Source organism: Ornithorhynchus anatinus, chromosome 2, assembly GCF_004115215.2.
Source record: "Ornithorhynchus anatinus isolate Pmale09 chromosome 2, mOrnAna1.pri.v4, whole genome shotgun sequence".
Taxonomy (NCBI): domain Eukaryota; kingdom Metazoa; phylum Chordata; class Mammalia; order Monotremata; family Ornithorhynchidae; genus Ornithorhynchus; species Ornithorhynchus anatinus.
The window spans coordinates 90266686-90288179 of NC_041729.1; the positions used below are offsets into that span (position 1 = coordinate 90266686).

Sequence of the window (21494 nt, forward strand, 5' to 3'; positions counted from 1 at the left end):
ATCTGCAAGGGGTGCACAAAACTTTGAGGGTCACCGAACATTACTGGGGCTTGGGATGGGCAGCCCCTCCTGTCGTCCAGCCCAGCCTGGGTTCTGGGAGACATGTAGTGGGCCGAGAGGATGGCAAAGAGCAGCATGATTCCCCAGGCGGTGCCTGCCAAGCTAACCGGCTAATCAGGACAGGCACGTGAAGATGCAAACTCTCTATGTGTCTGTTGCCAATCCCTCACCTACTTTATTATTATTATTATTAATAATAATTGTGGTATTAATTAAGCGCTTACTATGTGCCAGGCACTGTACCAAGCACTGGGGTGGATGCAAGCAAATCGGGTTGGACACAGTCCTTGTCCAGGATAGGGCTAGCAGTCTTAATCCCCACAACGATGAGGTAACTGAGGCCCAGAGAAGTGAAGTGACTCACCCAAGGTTGCACAGCAGACAAGTGGCAGAGTGGGGATTAGAACCCATGACTTCCTGACTCCCAGACCTATGCTCTATCCACTACGCTGCATCTCACGCTACGCTGCTTCCTGATTGTGAGCCCCACGAGGAATAGGGACCATGTCTAATTCTCACCCGTGCATTTTCTCCCAGAGCTTAGCAGAGTGCTCCACTTAAGCACTTAATAAATACTACTTACTACTATAACAACAACTGCCAGAACAGTCAAGCTGCATCACTCATCCTAAAGCTTACGTATCCTCCTGGGATGGGAATCGAGGGAGGTGAGTACCACCAATCAATCAAGCAATGGCATTTATTGAGCGCTTATTATGTGCAGAGCACTGTACTAACCGTTTGGGAGAATACAACAGAATTAGAAGACACGGTCCCTTCCCAAAAGGACTTTACAGTCTAAAGAACCAAATCAGATCAAATCACACCAGAATCAAACCCCTATAACAGCTGGCTGACTCATCGATCACTCATACTGAGTACTTACTGTGTGCAGAGCACTGTACTAAGTGCTTGGGAGAGTACCATATAACAGAGTTGCCTGATACATTCCCTGCCCACAAGGAGCTAACTAATATATGAGGTAATGTTCCAACCATGCAAAGTCTAGACTGTCAGCTCCTTGTGGGAAGGGAAGATGTGCTCCAAATCTTTTGAGTTGTACTCTCCCATTCGCTTAACGGTAAGTGCTCAATAAATACCACTGATTGACTGATCATTAAAATTTTACAACCTGTCATTAGGTTTGCCCCGGGTAGATGAATGTGCTACAAAATAATGGGGTGAAGACAAGAGGTCAGAAGGTCTATCCTTAAGGAAGGCAAAGGCACACTTTACTCCAACTGCTAAAAGGCGATGGTGACAATAGCCTTGTTATTATCCTATTTCAGGCCTCATTTTTAACCGGGAGCCTCGGTGGCACCTCTCTCTTGCCTTTCAAGAATTCTGTAGGACTTTTGGCTGGCTTAGAGACTGCATGATGGTCACCTCTCTTCTTGGAACCTTCTAACTTTGTAATAATAATAATGGTAATTATTATTATTATTACAGTATTTGTAAAGCGCTTACTATGTGCCAGGCATTGTACTAAGCACTGGTATGGTTACAAACAAATTGGGTTGGACACAGTCTCTGTCCCACATGGGGCTCACAGTCTCAATCCCCATTTTACAGATGAGGTAACTGAGGCCCAGAGAAGTGAAATGACTTGCCCAAGGTCACAAAGCAGACAAGTAGCAGAGCTGGGCTTAGAACCCATAGACTGTAAACTCTTTGTGGGCAGGGAATGGGTCACCAACCCTGTTACACTCTAGTCTCCAAGGCGCTTAAGTACAGTACTCTGTACACAGTAAGCATTCGATAAATACGACCGACTGATTGATCAACCCTGAGATAGATACACACATGCTTGTATAGTCTCAGTTTCCCCTTTCGCGGCAGGTCGCTGTTGCATTTGCATGAAAACTTTCAATCAAAATCCTGGAGCAGGACCACATGTGAGTTCATATGTTGAATTCCTATTCGCTTACTAACTCTCGGTGGAGTTCCAGCTATGTCACTCTCCTGGGTTCATTTTTACATCGATAATCCTACCGGCACATCCTTCTCCTGGCAAGAGAATCATCTCACTTATCCTGTAACGTGTCTTTAGCTGCCCCTGGGCAGAAGCGAACTGTAAACAACCTGTCAAAGTTTTAACTGGGATATCCTGTTAAAGCACTTTAAATAAATACTTGGACCCTTTGTGGAAAAAGAACAGTGAGACAAGGCAAGGCTGCCCATAAGGAAGTTTGATGCCAAAACCAGTCTTTCTTCACATTTTCAGCCAGACTACGGATTGCCTTTCTTGGTGCTGTGCTGGGATGCCTTAATACGCCTCCCCCAGCTGTTCCACCCCGTGGCTTCGGGAATGGGGATAAACAGAGGCCTGGCGCATTTGAATCGGGGGCTCCTCAGGCACCAAGACTCTTAAACTTGCTACTTGCAATTTTGGAAATAGTGAAAGATATTTTCATACTTCAATATGTTTGATTGAAAAGAGGGAAAGGAAGCAGGGTGTAAGGAAATGAAGAGTTTGGATTGCCCTCCTCTCGGCCCCTACCTAGAAATAAACCCGCTGGATCCTGAAAGTCCACATTCAATGTCAAAGTGACATTCGCTTAAAAATACCTGAACCACAAGAGAATTTGAAGAGGGCCGAGAGGACATCCCATATTGTCCTACTCATTTAGATGTAGGCTGCCTGGAGGCTGGGGGTTAAATTAGATGACGTTTGGTTGCCTCTCCTAGACGCACACGTCTAAGATTGTATAACATCATTTACCTATCACGTTACACCTTTAGGATTTTGTGTTCCCTTATTCTTTGGAATCATTGCAAGTCCTTCCACCAGCCACCTATCAGTTCCAGATCAATAAATACTGATCGATGTAAGTGCCAAGTTGCTCTAAAGCAATTCCATTTCACTGGCCTAGGGAATACTCTGTTCCAGTATATTTATTTGCCTCAAGGGTCGTCAAATAAAAACCAAATTTCCAACTCTGGTCATGACTTCCAAAAAAAAAAAATAGTCATTCCAGTACTTCCTGGAACCACGCAGTAGGTTAAGACTAAAAAAAGCAAGGTCCTTTTCCCATGACAGATGTACGCATATGTGCACCTCCTGGTTGGCCCAGGAGCCTGGCAGATTTACAATGTCTGGTCGGGCTGCCGTGTCTCAGCCCTGGCCTCTTCACACCGTCCATCGCCAGTCTGCCCATACTCTGGGCACTGTCCGGAGGCCCTGAAGACCAGCAGTAAAATGTGCAATCTCAAAATCGGGTTCAAAAAGCCTGAAATTCCATCTGTCAATCAGACTGATGCAGGCTGGGAGGTGGAGTTATCAATCAATCAATGGTATTTATTGACCGCTTACTATGTGCAGAGCACTGTACAAGCACTTGGGAGAGTACAATGCAACAGAATTAGCAGACACGTTCCCAGCTCATAACAAGCTTACAATCTAGAGAGCTAGTGGTCTCTGATTCCAAAAAAAATTAATCTTACCTGCATGACAAAATTCTTTCTAATATTAGGTCTGCCTGCTCTCCCCGCCTTTTTAACAATGTTTTTTGTTAAGCACATACTGTGTGCCGGGCACTGTACTGAGCACTGGGGAAGATACAAGCTACAAGCCCTCCACATTATATTCGTCTGTGCAAATTTCAACCTCAGAATCAGGACGTCCTCCAGGAAAATGCAAATAGGAGAGGGGGCATATCTGGCACATCTTTCAGGTTTCAGGTGTAAGAAAGAGAGTGTACTTGTAGGCGGATAGTTCTGTGGAATGACTAAAACACTAGCAATGCTTCCTTGCAATGGTTCTCAGTTTGGGGGATGGGGAAAATGAGAGCAAGTCACTATCGGCCTTCCCCTAAGACATCTCTCATCGTCCAATCTCCTATCATACACAACCTAGAAAGTTGTCATTTCATAGTCCCGTGTTACTGGGACGATCATAGGAAAAAAACCATCAACACAGTCAATGAGAAAAAAGCTGAGTAAAAAGTTCAGTTGGTGTGAATTGCCGCCAATAGCAATTGAAAGCTCTTTGCAAAGATAGGTTTCAATAAAAATAGCTAGGAATTTTGCTGAAATTAAACTCACTGTTTAAAAAAATAGGTTGTGACAAACTAGCAAAAGTCAGGAAATTCAAATTTAAGGCTGTCACTTTGTGGTTAAAAAAGAGGAAAGTGATGTGAGTTAAATGCTTATGAATGTGCTTTTAAACTTGAGGAGAGGTTAGATAGTTTGTAATTTCCTTTTACTCCAAAAAGAAAAGCACTCAAATACTTTAATATACTTTATATGCTAATTCAAGCTTCAGATTCACCAATAAAAAGAACTTGTTTTGTCAGTGAATGTTCATTAACAGATTGTACATATTTATAACTTGCCTAATGAGGTGTTTTATTTGCATGACTCCAAATACTTTCCTCTGTGGAATGAAAACATACTTTTAAAAAACGTTCCAATCTATTCATTACTCCCGGACTTGGGAAGAGCCTGTCATGGGCCCTCCTGGGGGCTCATTGGAAACAGGATGTCTAGGCCTAGTCCCACCTGCTGGAGCAGAGATTACTGGGGCATCAATCAATAAATTAATCAATCAATGGCATTTATTGAGCACTTACTATGTGAAGAGCACTGTACTTAGTGCTTATGAGAGCACAATACAGTAGAGTGGATGGAAACATTCCTGGGCATTCACCCCATTTAACCAAACTCACCAAAGGCTAAAGTTCAGGGGGAAGATATCATGGCTAAGGTAGGCTCTCCCATCCCCACCCCCTGTCAACCCACTGACACACAGCACCTCAGGCATCATAGATATCTAGTAGGAACTATCCTCCAGAAGTGAGACTGGGAGACCTACGTGGGACAGGGACTGTGTCCAACCCAATTATATAGTATCTACTCCGGAGCTTAGTACACTGCCGGCACACGGTGAGCGCTTAACAAATACCATCATTATTATTATCTGCCCCGCATTCTCTTCCTTGGTATGATAGGAGATTGGACGAAGAGAAAAGTCTTAAGGGAAGGCTGATAGTGATTTGTTCTCATTTTTACCATCCCCCGGCGTCAGGTTCTCTTCCTTGGCTTGGTGACTTGCCTTACTACCTTCTTTCCCTCTCTCCCTTCTAGTGTCATCCAATTTCTCCCGAATCCAGAACAGGACTGAATTCACTGATGTTATAACTGTGAAGACCATATACACACATATCTGTCAAAGAAATTTCTCTGAATGTGTTTGGAATAAATGTTCTGGGAGGCTTTCACCAACTTAACGTTATGTTTGCTCTTTTCATGAATCTCATTATGCTGAGAACCCATCCCACCATAATGACATGCAAAATTCCACTTTCCAGAAACAGCATCGAACGCGAGTTTCAGAGCAGCACAGGAGACCGTGAGCCACTCAACTTCATTGCTTTTAACTTGGGAGAGTTTAAAATGGCCAACTTACATTTTTAAAAGTTATTTATACGGAAATGATTTCATTGTATGGCTCTTCATGATTCCAATTTGAAGTTTTAAAGTACAAGTATAAACTCCCGGACAGAGGCTTGTAATGGAATTGTAGGCATAACTTTCCTATTAAATGCAAACAATCTCCTACAGGTCCCGTGCTGATAACCGTAAGTTGGTAAAATTTGTCTTGACTTTAATGGGAGTTTTCCCCGAGTGAAAGCTTGCACAGTCACTCTGTATTTAGTAATCATAATAATTGTGGTGTTTGTTAAGCACTTACTATGTGCCAAGCACCATACTAAGAGCTGGGGTAGATCCAAGGTAATTGAGTTGGACACAGTCTCTGTCCCATATTGGGCTCACAGTCTGAATCACCATTTTACAGATGAGGTAACTGGGGCACAGAGAAGTGAAGTTAATTGCCCAAGGTCACCCAGCAGACAAATGACAGAACCGGGATTAGAACCAAGGTCCTTCTGATTCCCATCCCCATGCTCTCATAGTATTTACTCCAAGAACACTTGAATACTTAATATGTGTTTCCAAAAACCTAAGACAGTCAAAATTATAGAGCTGGTCACAACAGATAATATTCTCCCCATCTAGACTGTAAGTTCATTTTGGACAGGGAATGTGTTTGTTATATTGTTGCGTTGTACTCTCCTGAGCGCTTAGTACAGTGCCCTGCACATAGTAACCACTCAATAAATATGATTGATTGATTGATCTTGTTACTACCAATTAACTACTGAAATAGTTCACCCATTTAAAATGCCTTTAAAGTTAAGTTGGTTAAGAAATTAGGGCCATTTGAAGAACGAGTTTGGATTGATAGTATCACCACCAAAGGGCCAACTGGATTTATTTTTAATTTTAGGAAATGGGGAAAAAAATATTAAAATCTATTTAACGTCGGTTTAGTTCACTAGAATAAAACGATTCTCTCCACAATTCAAAGGTGGTATAGTTGTGAAGTGATAGATGCCCTGTTTGACTTTTCTTCAGAAAATGAATTTAATTTAAACTGCTAAGGACTTTGCAAGAGAAAAAAAACCCACCAAAAAACACCCTGACTTCTTTCTCCTAGATCCCTCAATAATCAATGAGTACTGCAGGTAGCTGCCCTGTGGCTTTGAATCAAAATGGACAGACTAATTGCCAAATAGACCTAACCGTGATAGCTTCAAATAAAGCAAAATACTGTGTTTCTACATAGTCCATACATCATTACTTTCCAGAGAGTGTAAGATGCTCCAGGGCAGGGCTTATCTCTTAAGCTTTTGCTGTATGCTCCCCAAATGTCTATTATAGAGATTTGTATAAATGAGACAATAAATACTGTTGATATTACTGAATCCACATATTCCTGATTGGCCTTTTTACTGATGGCAAATATACTAGTTATTTTAAGTAATTTTAATTTAACAGGGGTGGCAGCGTGGCCTAGTGGTAAGAACAAGGGTCTGAGAGTCAGGAGATCCAGATTCTCACCTCAGTTCTACCTCTAGCTTGCAGTATAATAATAATAATAGTAATGTTGGTATTTGTTAAGTGCTTACTATGTACAGAGCACTGTTCTAAGCACTCGGGGAGATACAGGGTAATCAGATTGTCCCATGTGAGGCTCACAGTTAATACCCATTTTACAGATGAAGGAACTGAGGCACAGAGAAGTGAAGTGACTTGCTCACAGTCACACAGCTGACAAGTGGCAGAGCCGGCATTCGAACCCATGACCTCTGACTCCCAAGCCCGGGTTCTTTCCACTGAGCCACGCTCAGTATGACCTTGGGAGAGTCCCTTAACCTTCTGGGCCTCAATTTCCTGATCTGTAAAATGGGGATAAGATAGACTGTGAGCCCATGTAAGATAGGGACTGATTCCAATCCAGTTATCTTGCATTTTCCCCAGAGTTTAGCTCATAGTAAGTACATAATAAATGACATAATTATTATTGTATAACCTTTATATTTCCAACCCAAATACAAACCCCTCTGGGGATATTTTAAAATATCTTGCGGGACTCAGCTATTATGGAAGTAATGGATCGGCGGCATAGATCCTGCCACTGCTGAGCTACTTCTTGCTGGGTTCCCTAATGACTCAAAAACACCAGGAAACCCAGCGACTGATCAACCCATCAGTCGATCAAGAGTATTAATTGAGCACCTTTTATGTGCAGAGCTCTGTACGAGGTGCTCAGGAGAGTACAAAAGAGAAGGTAAACATGATTCCTGTTCTCAAGGACCTTATAATCTAGCATAGAAGATGGACGCTAAAACAAACTGCATGTAAGAGAAAGCAACAGACTATAAAAATCAAGAAGCCAGCAGCATAAGCAGAATCTGGGGCAACTGAGAAAGAAGCTCCTGTTTCTGCTGTGGCTGCTGCCAGCTACAAAGGGGCGGCACTGTTTACTAGGACCACAGCAAGAAGCAGTTTCAGCACGTTAGCTTGGGCTCTTCTTTTCTCCCAAGTTCAACTTCTCATTGTACTACTAGACTGTAAGCTGACTGTGGGCAGGAAATGCGTCTGTTTATTGTTGTATCGTACTCTCCCAAGCGCTTAGTACAGTGCTCTACACATAGTACAGAAGAAGCAGCATGGCGTAGTGGATAGACCTTGGGCTTGGGAGTCAGGAGGTCATGGGTTCTAATCTCAGACCCGCCTCTTGTCTGTTGTGTGGCCTTGGGGAAGTCACTTCACTCCTCAGGGCCTCAGTTCCCTCATCTGTAAAATGGGAACTAAGACTGTGAGCCCCACGTGGGACAGGGACTGTGTCCAACCTGATTACCTTGTACCTACCCCAGTGCTTAAAACAGTGCTTGGCATATGGTAAGCACTTAATAAATACCATAATTAATCAACAATAAGCACTCAATAAATACAATTGAATGAATGATTGAATGAATGCTTCAATCTCAACTTTCCCACCTCTGCTCCTTTGCTCATGTCTTCCATCCTGCCTAGAATTCTCTCCCCTTTCCAGTCCACGGCTCTCCCTGCCTTCTAAAGGAATGTGTCTACCAACTCTGTTATAGTGTAGTCTCCCAACAGCCTAGTACAGTGACCTCCGCACACAATAAGCGCTCGATACATGCAACTGATTGATACAAAGTTCTTCTGGAATCCCACCTCCTCCAGGGGGACTTCTCCAGTTAATTTTCTTCTTTCCAAGATAAATTCTCAAGTACCACTTCAGCAATCAATTAATCAATCAATCGACAGCATTTACTGAGCACTAACTGTGCATGTAGAGCACTGTTTCAAGTGATTGGGAGAGTGTAATACAACAGATTTGATAGACATGATTTCTGCCCTAAAAGGAGTTTACAATCTGGAGGGGAAGCCAGACACTAAAATAAATTACACATAAGGGGAAATAGAGTCTAAGGTTATGTACAGAAATGCTGTGGGGCTGAAGTTGGGGTGAATATTAAGTGTTTATGGGGTACAGATCCAAATGCATCGGTGTTGCGGAAGAGGGGGCAAGTAGGGGGAGTGAGGGCTTAAGTGAGGGAAGGCCTCTTCGGGGAGATGTAATTTGGGGAGGGTTGTGAAGGTGGGTAGCACTCCTAGCTGTCATAGCACTTTTTAATGGTATTTGTTAAACGTGTACTATTTGCCAGGCAATGTTCTAAGCGCTGGGACAGATACAAGGAAACCAGGTTGGATATAGTCCCTGTCCCACATGCAGCTCACAGTCTTAACCCCCACTTTACAGTTTAGGTAACTGAGGCATAGAGAAGTGAAGTGACTTGCCCAAGGTCACAGAGCAGATACGTGGCAGTGTCAGGAGTAGAACGCAGGTCCTTCTGACTCCGGGCCCGAGCTCTATACTCCAGGCTTTAAGCTCGTTGTGGGAAGGGAATGTGTCCGTTATATTATTCTACTGTACTCTCCCCAAAGCTCAGTACAGTGCTCTGCACACAGTAAGTGCTCAATAAATACAGATTGGCTGTCTGGCTGAATGAGGGTGGAGTGCTTAATCGAGTGTTCAAAGGGTACAGATCCAAGGGCTTGGATGACACAGAAAGGAGAGGGAGTAAGGAAAATGAGGGTTTAGTTGGGGAAGGCTTCTTGAACATGTGAATTTTAATAAGGCTTTCAAGGTGGAGAAAGTGATGATCTGCTATATGTGAGGGCCAGAGGAATGATGTGGGCAAGGGGCTGGCAGTGAGAAAGATGAGACTGAGGTAGAATGAGTACGTTGACGTTGGAAGAGTGAAGTGAACATGCTGGGTAGTACTAGGAAATCAGCTCGGTAAAATAGGAGGGGGTAAGCTACTGAGTGCCTTCAAGTCCATGGTAAGGAGTTTCTGTTTGATGTGGAGGTGAATACAAAAATGATCTTGGTAGCAGAGTGAAATAAGGACTGGAGTCAGGAAACACAGGCGGCAGAGAGATCAGAGAAGAGGCCGATGCAGTCGTCAGGGTGGGATAGAATAAGTGCTTGGATCAGCACAATAGCAGTTTGGATAGAGAAGGAAAGGTGGACCCGAAAGATGTTGTGAACTTAGAACCCGAAAAGATTTGGTGATCGCTTCGCTAAGTTTAATGAGGGAGACGAGTCGAGGATAATGCCAAGGTTACAGGTTTGCGAGACATGGAGGATAGTGGTGTTGTCTACAGTGAAGAGAAAGACAGGCAGAAGACAGGATTTGGGTGAGATGGTGAGGCATTTCCTTGCTCTGGAGCTGATGGGTCCTCCTCTGTGCAGGTGAGGGGATGGAACCTCAGGAGAAACCTGTAGACTGTAAGCTCTCTCTGGACTGTAAGCTCGTTGTATCTTATACTGTTCAATTGTTGTACTGTACTCTCCTAAGCACTTAGTACAGTGCTCTGCACCAGTAAGCACTCAGTAAATATAATCGACTGACTTGAGACTAAAGAGGTAGTTTTTTAAAAAAAGGTCAAAAACCTGTGGGTTAACCCACAAAAACTGGGACTTATCTAGCTGTCTCTAAGGACAGTAATGAGCACCATGCTTTGGAGTTTAGTCCGCTATGCTACTACCTAAACTAGCTATTAAGAGGGAGCCTCGCCTCCTGATAGGTCATCAGAGGAGTAAAGTTGCCATCAATAGGAATTAGACTGAGCTTTGACTTACAAAATATGACTAGTATTACCACTGATAAACAATTGAGTCAAAATTCACAATATATGTCTACTGCTACGCCTTATATCTTTGGGCAAAGTAGCATCACATCATCTGCAGCTTGACTTTTAAAGACTCAAATTCTGTGTGAATTTTGTACCACAGGAATGTGTTTAAACCTGACACCAGCATTCATTCATTCTGTACTTATATGAGATCTAAACATTAACTGGTTGAAGAATCTGAGCTCCTAATTTGTTTTATGGGAGAGGTATAGAAAGCAAAAGCCTAACCTATTTGTCACAGGGAAAGTTCTACCAGGAAAAGTTTTACAGGATAGATCCTTGCCACTGACAAGGAGGAAGGCTGGAAATGCACATAGTGCATGAGCCTACGTCCGACCGATCTGACAAGATTGTAAGCTTGTTACATGTCTGCTAATTCTGTTGTATTGTACCCGCCTAAGTGCTGAGTACAGTGCTCTGCACATAGAAATTGTCGAATAAATCCCATTGATTGATAGATTACTCATTTTAGATGGGTAACAAAGCAGCGTGACTCAGAAAGAGCACAGGCTTGGGAGTCAGAGGTCATGGGTTCGATTCCCGCTCTGCCACTTGTCAGCCGAGTGACTGTGGGCAAGTCACTTAACTTCTCTGTGCCTCAGTTACCTCATCTGTAAAATGGGGATTAAGACTGTGAGCCTCACGTGGGACAACCTGATTATCCTGTATCTATCCCAGCGCTTAGAACAGTGCTCTGCACATAGTAAGCGCTTAACAAATACCAACATTATTATTACCCTACCTACACAGGAAACCAATAGCTTTGGGGCATGACTCAAAAGGGGGGAAATAATGATAATAACAATAACAATGATAGTAATAATAATTAGTTAGTAGGTGCTTACTCCCCTCTCAGGATCGCACCTGGACAATTTCCAGTACTCTACCAGTCTCGGCTATGGGAGGGAGAGTCAAGCAGAGGCATACCCATTCCTTTCTAGCTTGGGCAATGGCTAGCGAGTGGAAGGCAATCTGCTACAAGTCAAAACTCAGCCATGCTGGGCAGCAGTGGCATGGGGAGAGTTGAGGGCAGAGACGCGAGTTTACTGCGTGGACGGTGGCAGTGGTAAACCACTTCTGTATTTTTACCATGAAAACTCTTTGGATACTCTACCAAAACGTTTGCAGGTGGAGAGCAGGGCATTCTAGGAGAGACGTGTCTGTGGCGTCGCTATGGGTCGGAAACGACCAATAAGACAAGACAAGGTGCTTACTAAGTTCCAGTCACTGAGGTAGGTACAAAATACTCAGATTAGAAACAGTCCCTCTCCCACATGGAGATTACAGTCTAAGAGGGAGGGAGAACAGGTATTTTGCCTCCATTTTGCAGATGAGGGTACTGAGGCACAGAGAGGTTACCTGTCTTGTCCAAAGTCAGACAGCAGGCAATTAAGCAATCAATACATCAATCAATCATTGGCATTTTATGAGCATTTACTGGGTGCAGAGCACTACACTAAGTGCTTGGGAGAATACTATATAGCAAAGTTGGTAGACATATTCTGGGATTAGAACCCAGGCCTCCTGACTCCGAGGCCTGTGCTCATTCCCTCTTGGCCAGGCTATCCTACATTCCTCTTACCATCCTCTGCTCTTGAATCTCTTAACTCCCAATCACTGCTCACACATTTTCCCCATTTGGGGTATCCTCCCCCATTCATTCCACCAAACCATGTTAGTTCCCTCCTTCAAAGCCCAACTCATCTAGGAATAGCCCCCCATCATTCTGGTTATACTTCATCTATGTAATGATCGACTTCATTACTTTTCATTTTGTGTGTTTCTCTTTCCCAACTGAATTTGGGCACTGCTTCTTTTTTTCTAAGTGTAGTGTCTGCCTACAGTGAGCACTGAATAAATATCCATGATAGTGACATTATGGCTACAGGTTAACAGCTACCTAAACTCACACCCGACAACAGGCTGAGAGCTAACAATATGTCCTTCCTTTTCACAGAAAACACGTGTGAAGCAACACTCCTTTGCAGGGGCAGAATGGAGAAGGCCAGATCACCTCTTTCCTCCTCTGTGTACACCCTCTCTGGTCTCCACTGCCAGACAGGCACTGGGGCATGGTTCTACTCCAGGGCGCCCTCAAGGGAGGGCAAAACAATCCCCTCACCTAAACAAACTGGCAGGAAAAATGAAAGTAACTTATTACAGGCTAATGACAGTCTCCTTTCCTCATGGTAATGAGGAATCCAGACTGAATATAAGCTTTTAGACCAGAGTCAATTACCTTGCAAGGAAATACCATGTTAAAACCAGGGGGCAATTTTTCCAAGAAATGCACTGATTTTAAAATATACTAGCGTCCACCCAAAGAGCAATTTACCTGTAAAGGGGTAGCCAATGACCTATTTCTAGGTGCGGCGAACGCTTTGAGAACACTGTCTTCCTCTTCTAACACCGGCATCATTAAAACGGAACTGGTAAGAAGATTCTAAACATACAAAGGATAATTGGGAAGTTAAGGAAGGCTGGGGTGGCACCAGATAAAAGCGACACCATACAATTGCAACACTGACCTCCTCCATCCAGAAGGCCCACTGGACATGCCTGAGAGAAATTCTACTTCTTGCAACTCTAAAGAAAATGGCTTCCTCAGATAGAGTCTAGTGTGAGCTCATTACGGGCAGGAAACATCTCTGCTAATTCTGTTGTACTGTACTCTCCCAAGCACTTAGTACAGTGCTCTGCCCAGAGTGAATGCTCAATAAAAACTATTGGCTGATTGATTCATTCAATCTTATTTATTGAGCGCTTACTGTGTGCAGAGCACTGTACTAAGCACTTGGAAAGTACATTGAAAGGGAGGTGAAAGATTAGGGACTCCCACCCTCAAACTCCTGACAGGTCACTGTCCTCTCGGATAACCAGGATCTGCCAGGGGTTCACATCTGTCCCAGGACTATTCAGTGGACAAAGGCGATGGCCAGGCCAGGCTGGACTTTCCCCTGCCACTCAGAGAGAGGTTCCCCAACAGGGCCTTGAGCAATCTGCTTGCAGCTGGCTTCCCCAGACCAGCCTGAGCCCTTGGAAGGCCCAAGATCTCTCTCAAAAATTCAAAATTACTCCACCGGAACGGCAGCATCCCACTTTCATTTTCATATCCAGAATTTGACAACATCAGTTAAAGCTGGAGAATGATGGTCATGAGGAAGAGAGGATATTCGTGTTAGGGAGAGGAGATGCAGTTGAGAGGTCGCAGAACTGAAGTTTTGGGGGGTTTTTTGGTGGTTTTAAATTCACAAATTTCATATTCAAATTCTGGGTGACTGTAAATTGTTAGGAGAGGAATTGGGGTCTGATGGTTTATACATACCGGTACATCTTCTATAGGAGATCCTTGGTTAAAGAGTTGTGTGTTCAGATTCTCTCCTTCCCAATGATTTGAGCAGAAGAAGTTCCCTGCTTTACCCGTTGGAGACTCCACCTGGAGTGAAGACAGGAAGAGAAGAGTATTTTAAGGGCCATTGTTAAATCTGAGGATGTGCACAATTCTGACTTGTTACCACTGACTGTGGCAGGGAATATGTCTGTTTATTTGTTATACTGCACTCTCCCAAGCACTTAGTACAGTGTTCTGCACACAGTAAACCCTCAATAAATACAACTGACTGACTGACTGAAATATGCTCAAACATATAGCTGAAGGTGGGATCTCTGAATTTCCCCTTTTCCAGTCCCTCTTCCTCTCCCAAACCACATATCCCAACGCTGGCTCAGCCCACAGGCTAATGACGAACACCTCAAGTTCTTTAGGTTCATACGATTCTGCTAGTTTTTAATTCAGTTTGTGAAATTAAATATATAAGCCTCCCGATTAGACCTGTAAGCCCGTCAATGGGCAGGGATTGTCTCTATCTGTTGCCGAATTGTACATTCCAAGCGCTTAGTACAGTGCTCTGCACATAGTAAACAATAAATACTATTGAATGAATGAATGAATGAAATAAACAAATGTTCTGGTCATTCTCAATTTTCTCTGCTACTCATCATCCACTTAGTAATCAAGCCACGGCGGCTAGAAAGGAAGTCTGGAAAGAAGGAGGGCAGCTTAGCTGACTGGCTTCTCTTCCTTTCTCCCATGGCACAACTGCTCAACCTGTGAACGGGGGGAGGCAAGCAGAGAGTGTAGGGGAGAAAGTCAATGGGGGAGGAGGGGATCTTCATCCTTCCTCAGAACAGAAAGCTTGGGCGAGGAGGGGATCTTCATCCTTCCCCAGAACAGAAAGCTTGGGCATAAAGAGTCGAGAGCCACCCCAAAAGCACACTGTAGCCACTCGGGGGTGTAGAACATTGGATGAACGGAGGATGGATGAATGGAGACACGTTGAGGGTCCTGTACTGACTTCCTTAAAAGGCCGGATCCCCTTACCTCTTGCTTGATTTTCTTCAATAAAGGTGGCCCGTTTTCGTGGAATCCAGGCACGATCCCAGACTCATCCGATTCCTGCTTGATGACATCCTGCAGATCTTCCACCAGGTGGGATGGGGTCTGTGGCTGAGGAGAAGAAGGAGAATTTTAGCATCAGACAAGAAATTCCATTTCTGCTAATGCCAATCTCACTGCCATGGTTATCACTTACCAGCATCTTCAAGGGGCCATACTTGATTTCTTGAGCTGCAAGAGCATTTTTGAATGGAGTAGGTGTTCTCGGAGAGCTCTCCATGATTGACCTTTTGATAGCTGGAGTTCTAAAACTAGAAAAATAAAAATAGCAAGGCAAGTCAGCATGAGCAACCTCATACCATATTGCTATTGAATGAGTGCGGTTTTTCTCTTTCATATTTACCTGTTCAATCCAATAGGTTCAATCCAAAAGCCTTGGCGGATAAAGATTTGATTTTTTACATGTATGCTCACTCTATTTTTTCAGAAAAAAGTACTGCCCTAACTTTCACTGCCTTTAAAACCACTTAATCAGAAGGGAAGGATAAATATGCAAAATATACAAAAATGATTTCTTATCTTTGTGGGATAATGCGCTATTCCCTACACTTGCAAAATTCCTACTAAAATCATTAGCCTGAAACACAGGCCTCTGGAAAAGGCTCTAAGATTTCTTAAGAAACACAGCACAAGCTTATTCACATGATAGAACATAAATCTGAATATTGACACAGAATGAGAATCTAGTCCTTAGTGAAGACCATCTTATTTGTCTCTTTTCTTCTTCCTCCTACATGTAAATTATTTTGCATCTACCTCTCACATCAGATTGTAAACAACAGAAGGGATCCTTTCTTCTATCTCTTCATCTTCTATCCTATCTCCCAAGAGTTTAACACAGTGCTCTGCACAAAGTCTTGTCTTGTCTAATGCTGTCAAGTCATTTCTGACCCATAGCGACTTCACAGACACATCTCACCCAGCACGCCCCACCTCCATCTGCAATCATTCTGGTAGTAGAACTAGAGCATTTTCCTGCACGCAGTAGGCGCTCAATAAATATTACTGATTGTTTGAAAAGTCTTTTACCCCCACAAAACAGAATAAAATTAGGTAACCAAAGAGTTGCTTAAAAAATCAGTAGAAAAATTTAGATTTAGAACTTTAGCTAGGGACCTCAATGCATCAGCTAATTTAGTTATATTCACATTTTGGGGTTCACGCGCCATTCCAGTGTTTGGGGGAGGAAGGACTCCCCACTGGCAGGGGGAAAACAGTACCTGGGAAGATGTACATCCAAAAGGCAAACATCATTGATCCCCCAAGCATCCTTTGGAGCCATTTATTATTAAGGTCTGTCTCCCCCTCTAGACTGTAAGCTTGTTGTAGACAAGGAACATGCCTATCAACTCTGTGGTAGTGTACTCTCCCAAGCACTTAGTACAATGGTCTGCACAGAGTAAGCACTTAATAAATACCATTGATGATGATGACACTATCAGAGCCTACATCCTGAACTGGTTGGACCACAAGTCTGATCCAGAAATGACACTGTTTCGCTCTTTCTACCAGGTAAAGAGGGAAGAGTTCTTCCTATTTTCCTGGCAGCTTTCCCCTTTGTAAGGACTTGTTAGAAATTTTTCTTCTGTTCCTGATTATGCTACCCATATCCCCTCATCCAAGTTCTATGTTGACTGACAAAGTCATACTGCGCTTCTAGAACAGGAAGCTGGAACGGCAGTCCTGCTTCAAAAGTGGTGTGGGTAGTCATGGTGGACCACTAATGGCCTGCAAGCCATATTTGAAGAACCACTGATTATTCTTCCCCTATCTTGCAGCAACTCTAAATGGGATTTCTCACCTTGAACAGAGCCTTGGGGCAGACTGTATCTCAAAGACATTGCAGAAAACCAGACCAGAAATTATAAAAAGTGGCTCTTTTTTCACACATTCTCTCTCTCTCTCTCTTTCTCTCTCTCTCTTTCTCTCTCTCACAAACACACACACTTTCTAGTTCAAGAAGGGCACCTATTCTTAATACATTCTCTCTCTCTCTCTCTCTCTCTCTCTCTCTCTTTCTCTCTCTCACAAACACACACACCTTCTAGTTTAAGAAGGGCACCTATTCTTAATACAATCCTCGACTTCTAGGTGGGTCCGAACTAATATATTTTGGCCAGGTCATCAGTGCCCGTTTTATGATTTAAAGTTAATAATCTAAACTAAGATGAACTGGGAACAAGAACATATCTGACTGAATAAGATAACATCTATTACTAAATAAAGCAAGTACTTTACTTACATATTATTTTCCTTCTGTGGCTTAAGAGTTTGGTCTCTGTGAAATGGTGTTGTAACAGTCAATTTATGACCACAAAGTGGAGTGGAGGCTAAAGAAGGAGAGTCCATGTCCACATTTTCATGGCTATTGGAAGTGTTTAAAAACTGAAAAAAGAAAATATTCTAGATTAAAATCATAGCTTCTTATGGTAATCCTGCTGACTTGAGAAGAAATGAAAATGAAATCCTTTCCTGATAGCTACCAAGTATGTTTTATTGTCCCATAATATAAACTAATAAATATGCTTAGGCACACTGATTATGGGATAAGGGCATTGTTTCAGGAGAGCACTTTCAATAATATGGATATGATAAGTGATATTCAACTCAGGGACTCTGGTGATAATATTGCAAAATATGGAAGAGGCTGTCCCAATAAAATGTACTTGCCACCAGCCTAAACAGAGGAATGGCGTTAACTTCTTATAATCTAAAGAAGTCAATTAGGCAAGAATTTTTTTGTGTTTTGTAAAGTCAATGTTGATCTTTCATATCAACTGCATTTACTTTCTCTGATTAACTCCATGGCCCAAGACAATTATTAAAGCTAGGTTAGGTTGCATGGAAGATTCCAGAACATAATTTTCTGATTGGCCCAATGAGACAACTCTACTGCAAAAACACTATTACTGCAGTAAGTTAAAGCTGTGTTTAAATCAACACAATAGAAGTTATGGAAATTGTGATCAAAAAAGTGCCAAAACATGAATGTGCCTGGGTAAACATTATACCTTAGCAACTCTCCAATCAGTGAGCAAGGTTTAATGTTCCAAGAGGTCTTTTTCTCAGTTTTTTTCCTCAGTTACCAGGAAATAATTCAATCAGAAAAGGAAATTCAGTCACAAACTGCATTCACACAATGTTATGGCTGCTTGACAAACGTTAGGTGATACAAAGTAAAGACGGAAGGTCTTTTCTTTAGGAGAAGTCATTTCTTCCCACAAATGTAGTTTAGTCATAAATTGAGGATGGAGTGACACCCAGTACATTTTTGACTTTTGCTCCCAACCCGAACATTATCTAAACACAGTTTGTTTTTTTCCACCAGGTCAGTAAAATCACACTAAATGGCCAGAGATGCAGAGAGTGTTAGAAGGGACAGAAATGTTAAATTCTGATCCTGAAGAAACAGAAGCAAAGGCCCACATATTAACCATCATTCCTCCTTTCCAAACCGCGGAGAGTCAGTAGCAATTAAACTACAAAAATCATCAGTTAGCTTGCAGAGAACCTAAAATTGAGTGATAAAGACTGACCCAGAAGTGGCTAGCTAGATTCAAACATGGAGTGAAATCAACGAGTGCAACAGTAATTAGTCATTTGTTCCAAGGATTAGTTTCTAAATTGTTAACACTCTGGTGACTGTTGAGAATTAGTAACATCTGCTCAGAAGTCTTGATCTACCTGGGAGGGAGAGAAGGGCAGGCTTTTGACAGGGGAACGCTTAGGCGTGGAACTGTTGACGTCAGAAAGTAGGAAGGAGCTATTGCCTCCAGTGGCCAAGGGGCTGGCATGCCCTCCTCTCTTTTTGTGCAGGATGACCAATGGAGCTGCGCTGTACTTTGCAGTAGACAAGAACTTGGAGGAGTCAAGAGAGCCCTGACTCAATATGCGTTTGCTCAAGCAAGTGCTAGGGTATCCTTCGGGTCTACTTGGCTGAAGCTGAACTGCTTTGCCTGAGGGAGGTTTGCTAGGTGGAGTATCTGCTTCTTCAAAGAATTCAAAACTGCTGAGATCACACCACGATGAAGAATCCTGAAACGACGTGGGAGGTATGGAGCCATGAGACAGCGTGTGTGCATGACGTGGGCCACTTCACGCAAGCACAGCACTGAGAAAGAGAGGCCCATTACAAAACAAACGCTCCGCCCCCAGGGGTTAATTTAGTCTGACCCCTTAGGTGAGTCGCCTGACAGTTAACACTCCATGGCATGCAGTGGAGCGGATTGTAGGTCCCTTACCGGGCAGTTGCTGACCTGTTATTTGGCACTAGAACTTCCTGTTTTTAGAGCCTGAGTTCTTCATTTCTGCATAGCCCTCTTCAGTACACGCATGCCAAATCTAGACCCCTTCCCTAATGGAAAAGCACTACTAACTAGGAACTGAAATGAAGTTTGTTTACACAAGAATTCAATTAATACTCAAAAAACTGACATACTGTCATAACTCACACTCCCCAGGGCGATTGGCTTTTAGGAGAAAACCCTGTGGCACGACCTAGCAAGCCTCACACTTTTAGAATTCAGCCTGCAATCTCCTAAATTCTGAAAGGTCAGAGCTACTGACGGTCTATACCAAAGGAAGGCAGAATCGTTGAGACAGTAAAACTGAACAGACGGCCCCCGTGCCCTAAACTAAGCCCTAAGGCTTCATTTGCCTATTTCCTAAAAGATGGGTCATTAAACGAAACATGCAAAGCACGAGATTTTGACCCAGGTGGCCCACGAAACAACAGGTAGTCTGAACTAAGGATAATACTGGCAGGTACGCAGCTGGTATGGGGCTCAACACAAAATAGGTACTCAGGTTCACATTACTGACTAAAGTTCATAACAACTCGGAAATCCTACTTCCAGCCTTGCCAGAATATAAGCTTGTACTAAGATATATGCAGGAGAAAACAAGAACACCTAAAGCATGGGAATTCCTCACTTCCCCTGACCAAAACAACTCAACTCAGACCTTAAAATTGCTACTTACAGAATCTATAAGCTGAAGTGTTTCTGCGAATTCCAAGAGGTTCTTAACATTGTCTAAGATGTTGCCTTGGTGTACGATCATGCACCTCGCTGGGGATGCACTTTCTTCAGGTAAGCAGCCATGGTCTACTGGAGGAGATGGAGTAGAGTGGTGATGGTCTCCCAAACAGGAAATGGGCGCGTTGTCACCATGAGGTCTGGCGTGATCAGCCATCGCTGTGCTGTGCCAGGCTGGGTAGCTGGATGTGTGGTTCTGGGTCTAAGGGAAGAAGAGAAAAAAAAAAGAAAAAGTGGGGGAGAAAAAAGGAAGGAGGAACTTAGCAATTAAGTTGCACAAGATGTCAGATGCTGTTGGAGGAAAGATAAAAGTCGTTTCATCATCTAAAACTTACGCCTATGAAACAGTTGTCAAGATGTTTCCTTTTATCAATGTAAGACCCTGCTTTTTAAGTAGTGGCCTATTTTCTCATCTTTGTGATTACCTTTAATATCATCAGTTGGTTAAAATAGCAAATTGCATGGGTGCCCACATAGGGTCCATGGACTCTCATAGATAGTATAGAAAAGATCGTATTTGTAGACTATTCCAGAAGTCCATAAAGATTCCGCAAATACTCTGTGCTGAGGATCGGGATGACCCAGTTAGCATTCTACTCTGCAAAAGGTTTAGGGATTTAAGAGTTAGAGTTGCTTTTGTTTGCATTTCTCTTTGCTTCTTCTATCCCTATCTAGTGCTACAGCTTACACCAATGCAATGAAGAGGCTGTCAAATCAACGTGGTTAGGAAAGCAGAAGAGCAAATTAACAGAAATCTCTTTCCAAGGTGATCATGCAACAGAAGAAATTGCAAAACATTAACTAAAGTTAAAAGTGGTCAAACTAACATATCATGCAAACAATCATTTAATTATTATTTTTTAATTACTCATGAAAGTATCTGCTGGCTATCACTTTTCTTTTTTGTGATTGTTTAACTGTATTACAAAGTAGAAGCTGCTTTACTAATTTACTACCTGATCACTACAAAGAGAATTCAGAATTCAGTAATAGCCAGCACTGGTTTCACGCATGCAACTAAAGGTTCTAGCATATTCACAGAGAAAACAAAAAAAAAAAAAACCAAAAAACAAAACAGAATGGGGCATGCACCAAGTCGAGTTTGAAGTTATGAAGAACGAAATATACATCTGAAGAGGGAATTGAACCGAAGAGAAAAATTGAATGGTAAGGCACTACGTTTTCATTACAAGAAACTTGGCTCTTAAATATAAGGCAGATTCTCCCATGTTAAGAAGTCTGCTGAGACACTCACTTACTTCTTTTTGGCCTTCTCTGATACTTTAAATTGTGTATGACACTTTGGAAAAACCAATTCGGTGATAATGATGCAATAATAACAACAACAACAACAGTAATAGTGGCAT

The 21494-nt window shown here is 42.8% G+C and overlaps 1 protein-coding gene and 1 non-coding gene across 9 annotated transcripts in view; one reads left to right on the top strand and one right to left on the bottom strand.

The window, feature by feature from the left end:
* MYB (MYB proto-oncogene, transcription factor) overlaps window positions 1-21494 on the bottom strand; it is a 45219-nt gene that overhangs the window by 4371 nt on the left and 19354 nt on the right. For 4 of the 8 annotated variants that reach the window (XM_001509928.3, XM_029052202.2, XM_029052189.2 and 1 more), the window contains 7 exons: window positions 20072-20329; window positions 18776-19126; window positions 17334-17476; window positions 15228-15342; window positions 15017-15142; window positions 13961-14071; window positions 12971-13078 (listed from right to left, as the gene is read on the bottom strand). In XM_001509928.3, coding sequence (XP_001509978.1) covers window positions 12971-13078; window positions 13961-14071; window positions 15017-15142; window positions 15228-15342; window positions 17334-17476; window positions 18776-19126; window positions 20072-20329 — 1212 coding nt within the window. The remainder of the gene's footprint in view (window positions 1-12970; window positions 13079-13960; window positions 14072-15016; window positions 15143-15227; window positions 15343-17333; window positions 17477-18775; window positions 19127-20071; window positions 20330-21494) is intronic. The other 4 variants (XM_003431425.3, XM_001509958.3, XM_029052245.2 and 1 more) reach the window with 2 other exon arrangements.
* Window positions 11482-11618, top strand: LOC114809922. The gene has a single exon (XR_003757693.1). It is a non-coding gene; the product is annotated as a small nucleolar RNA SNORA7 (small nucleolar RNA).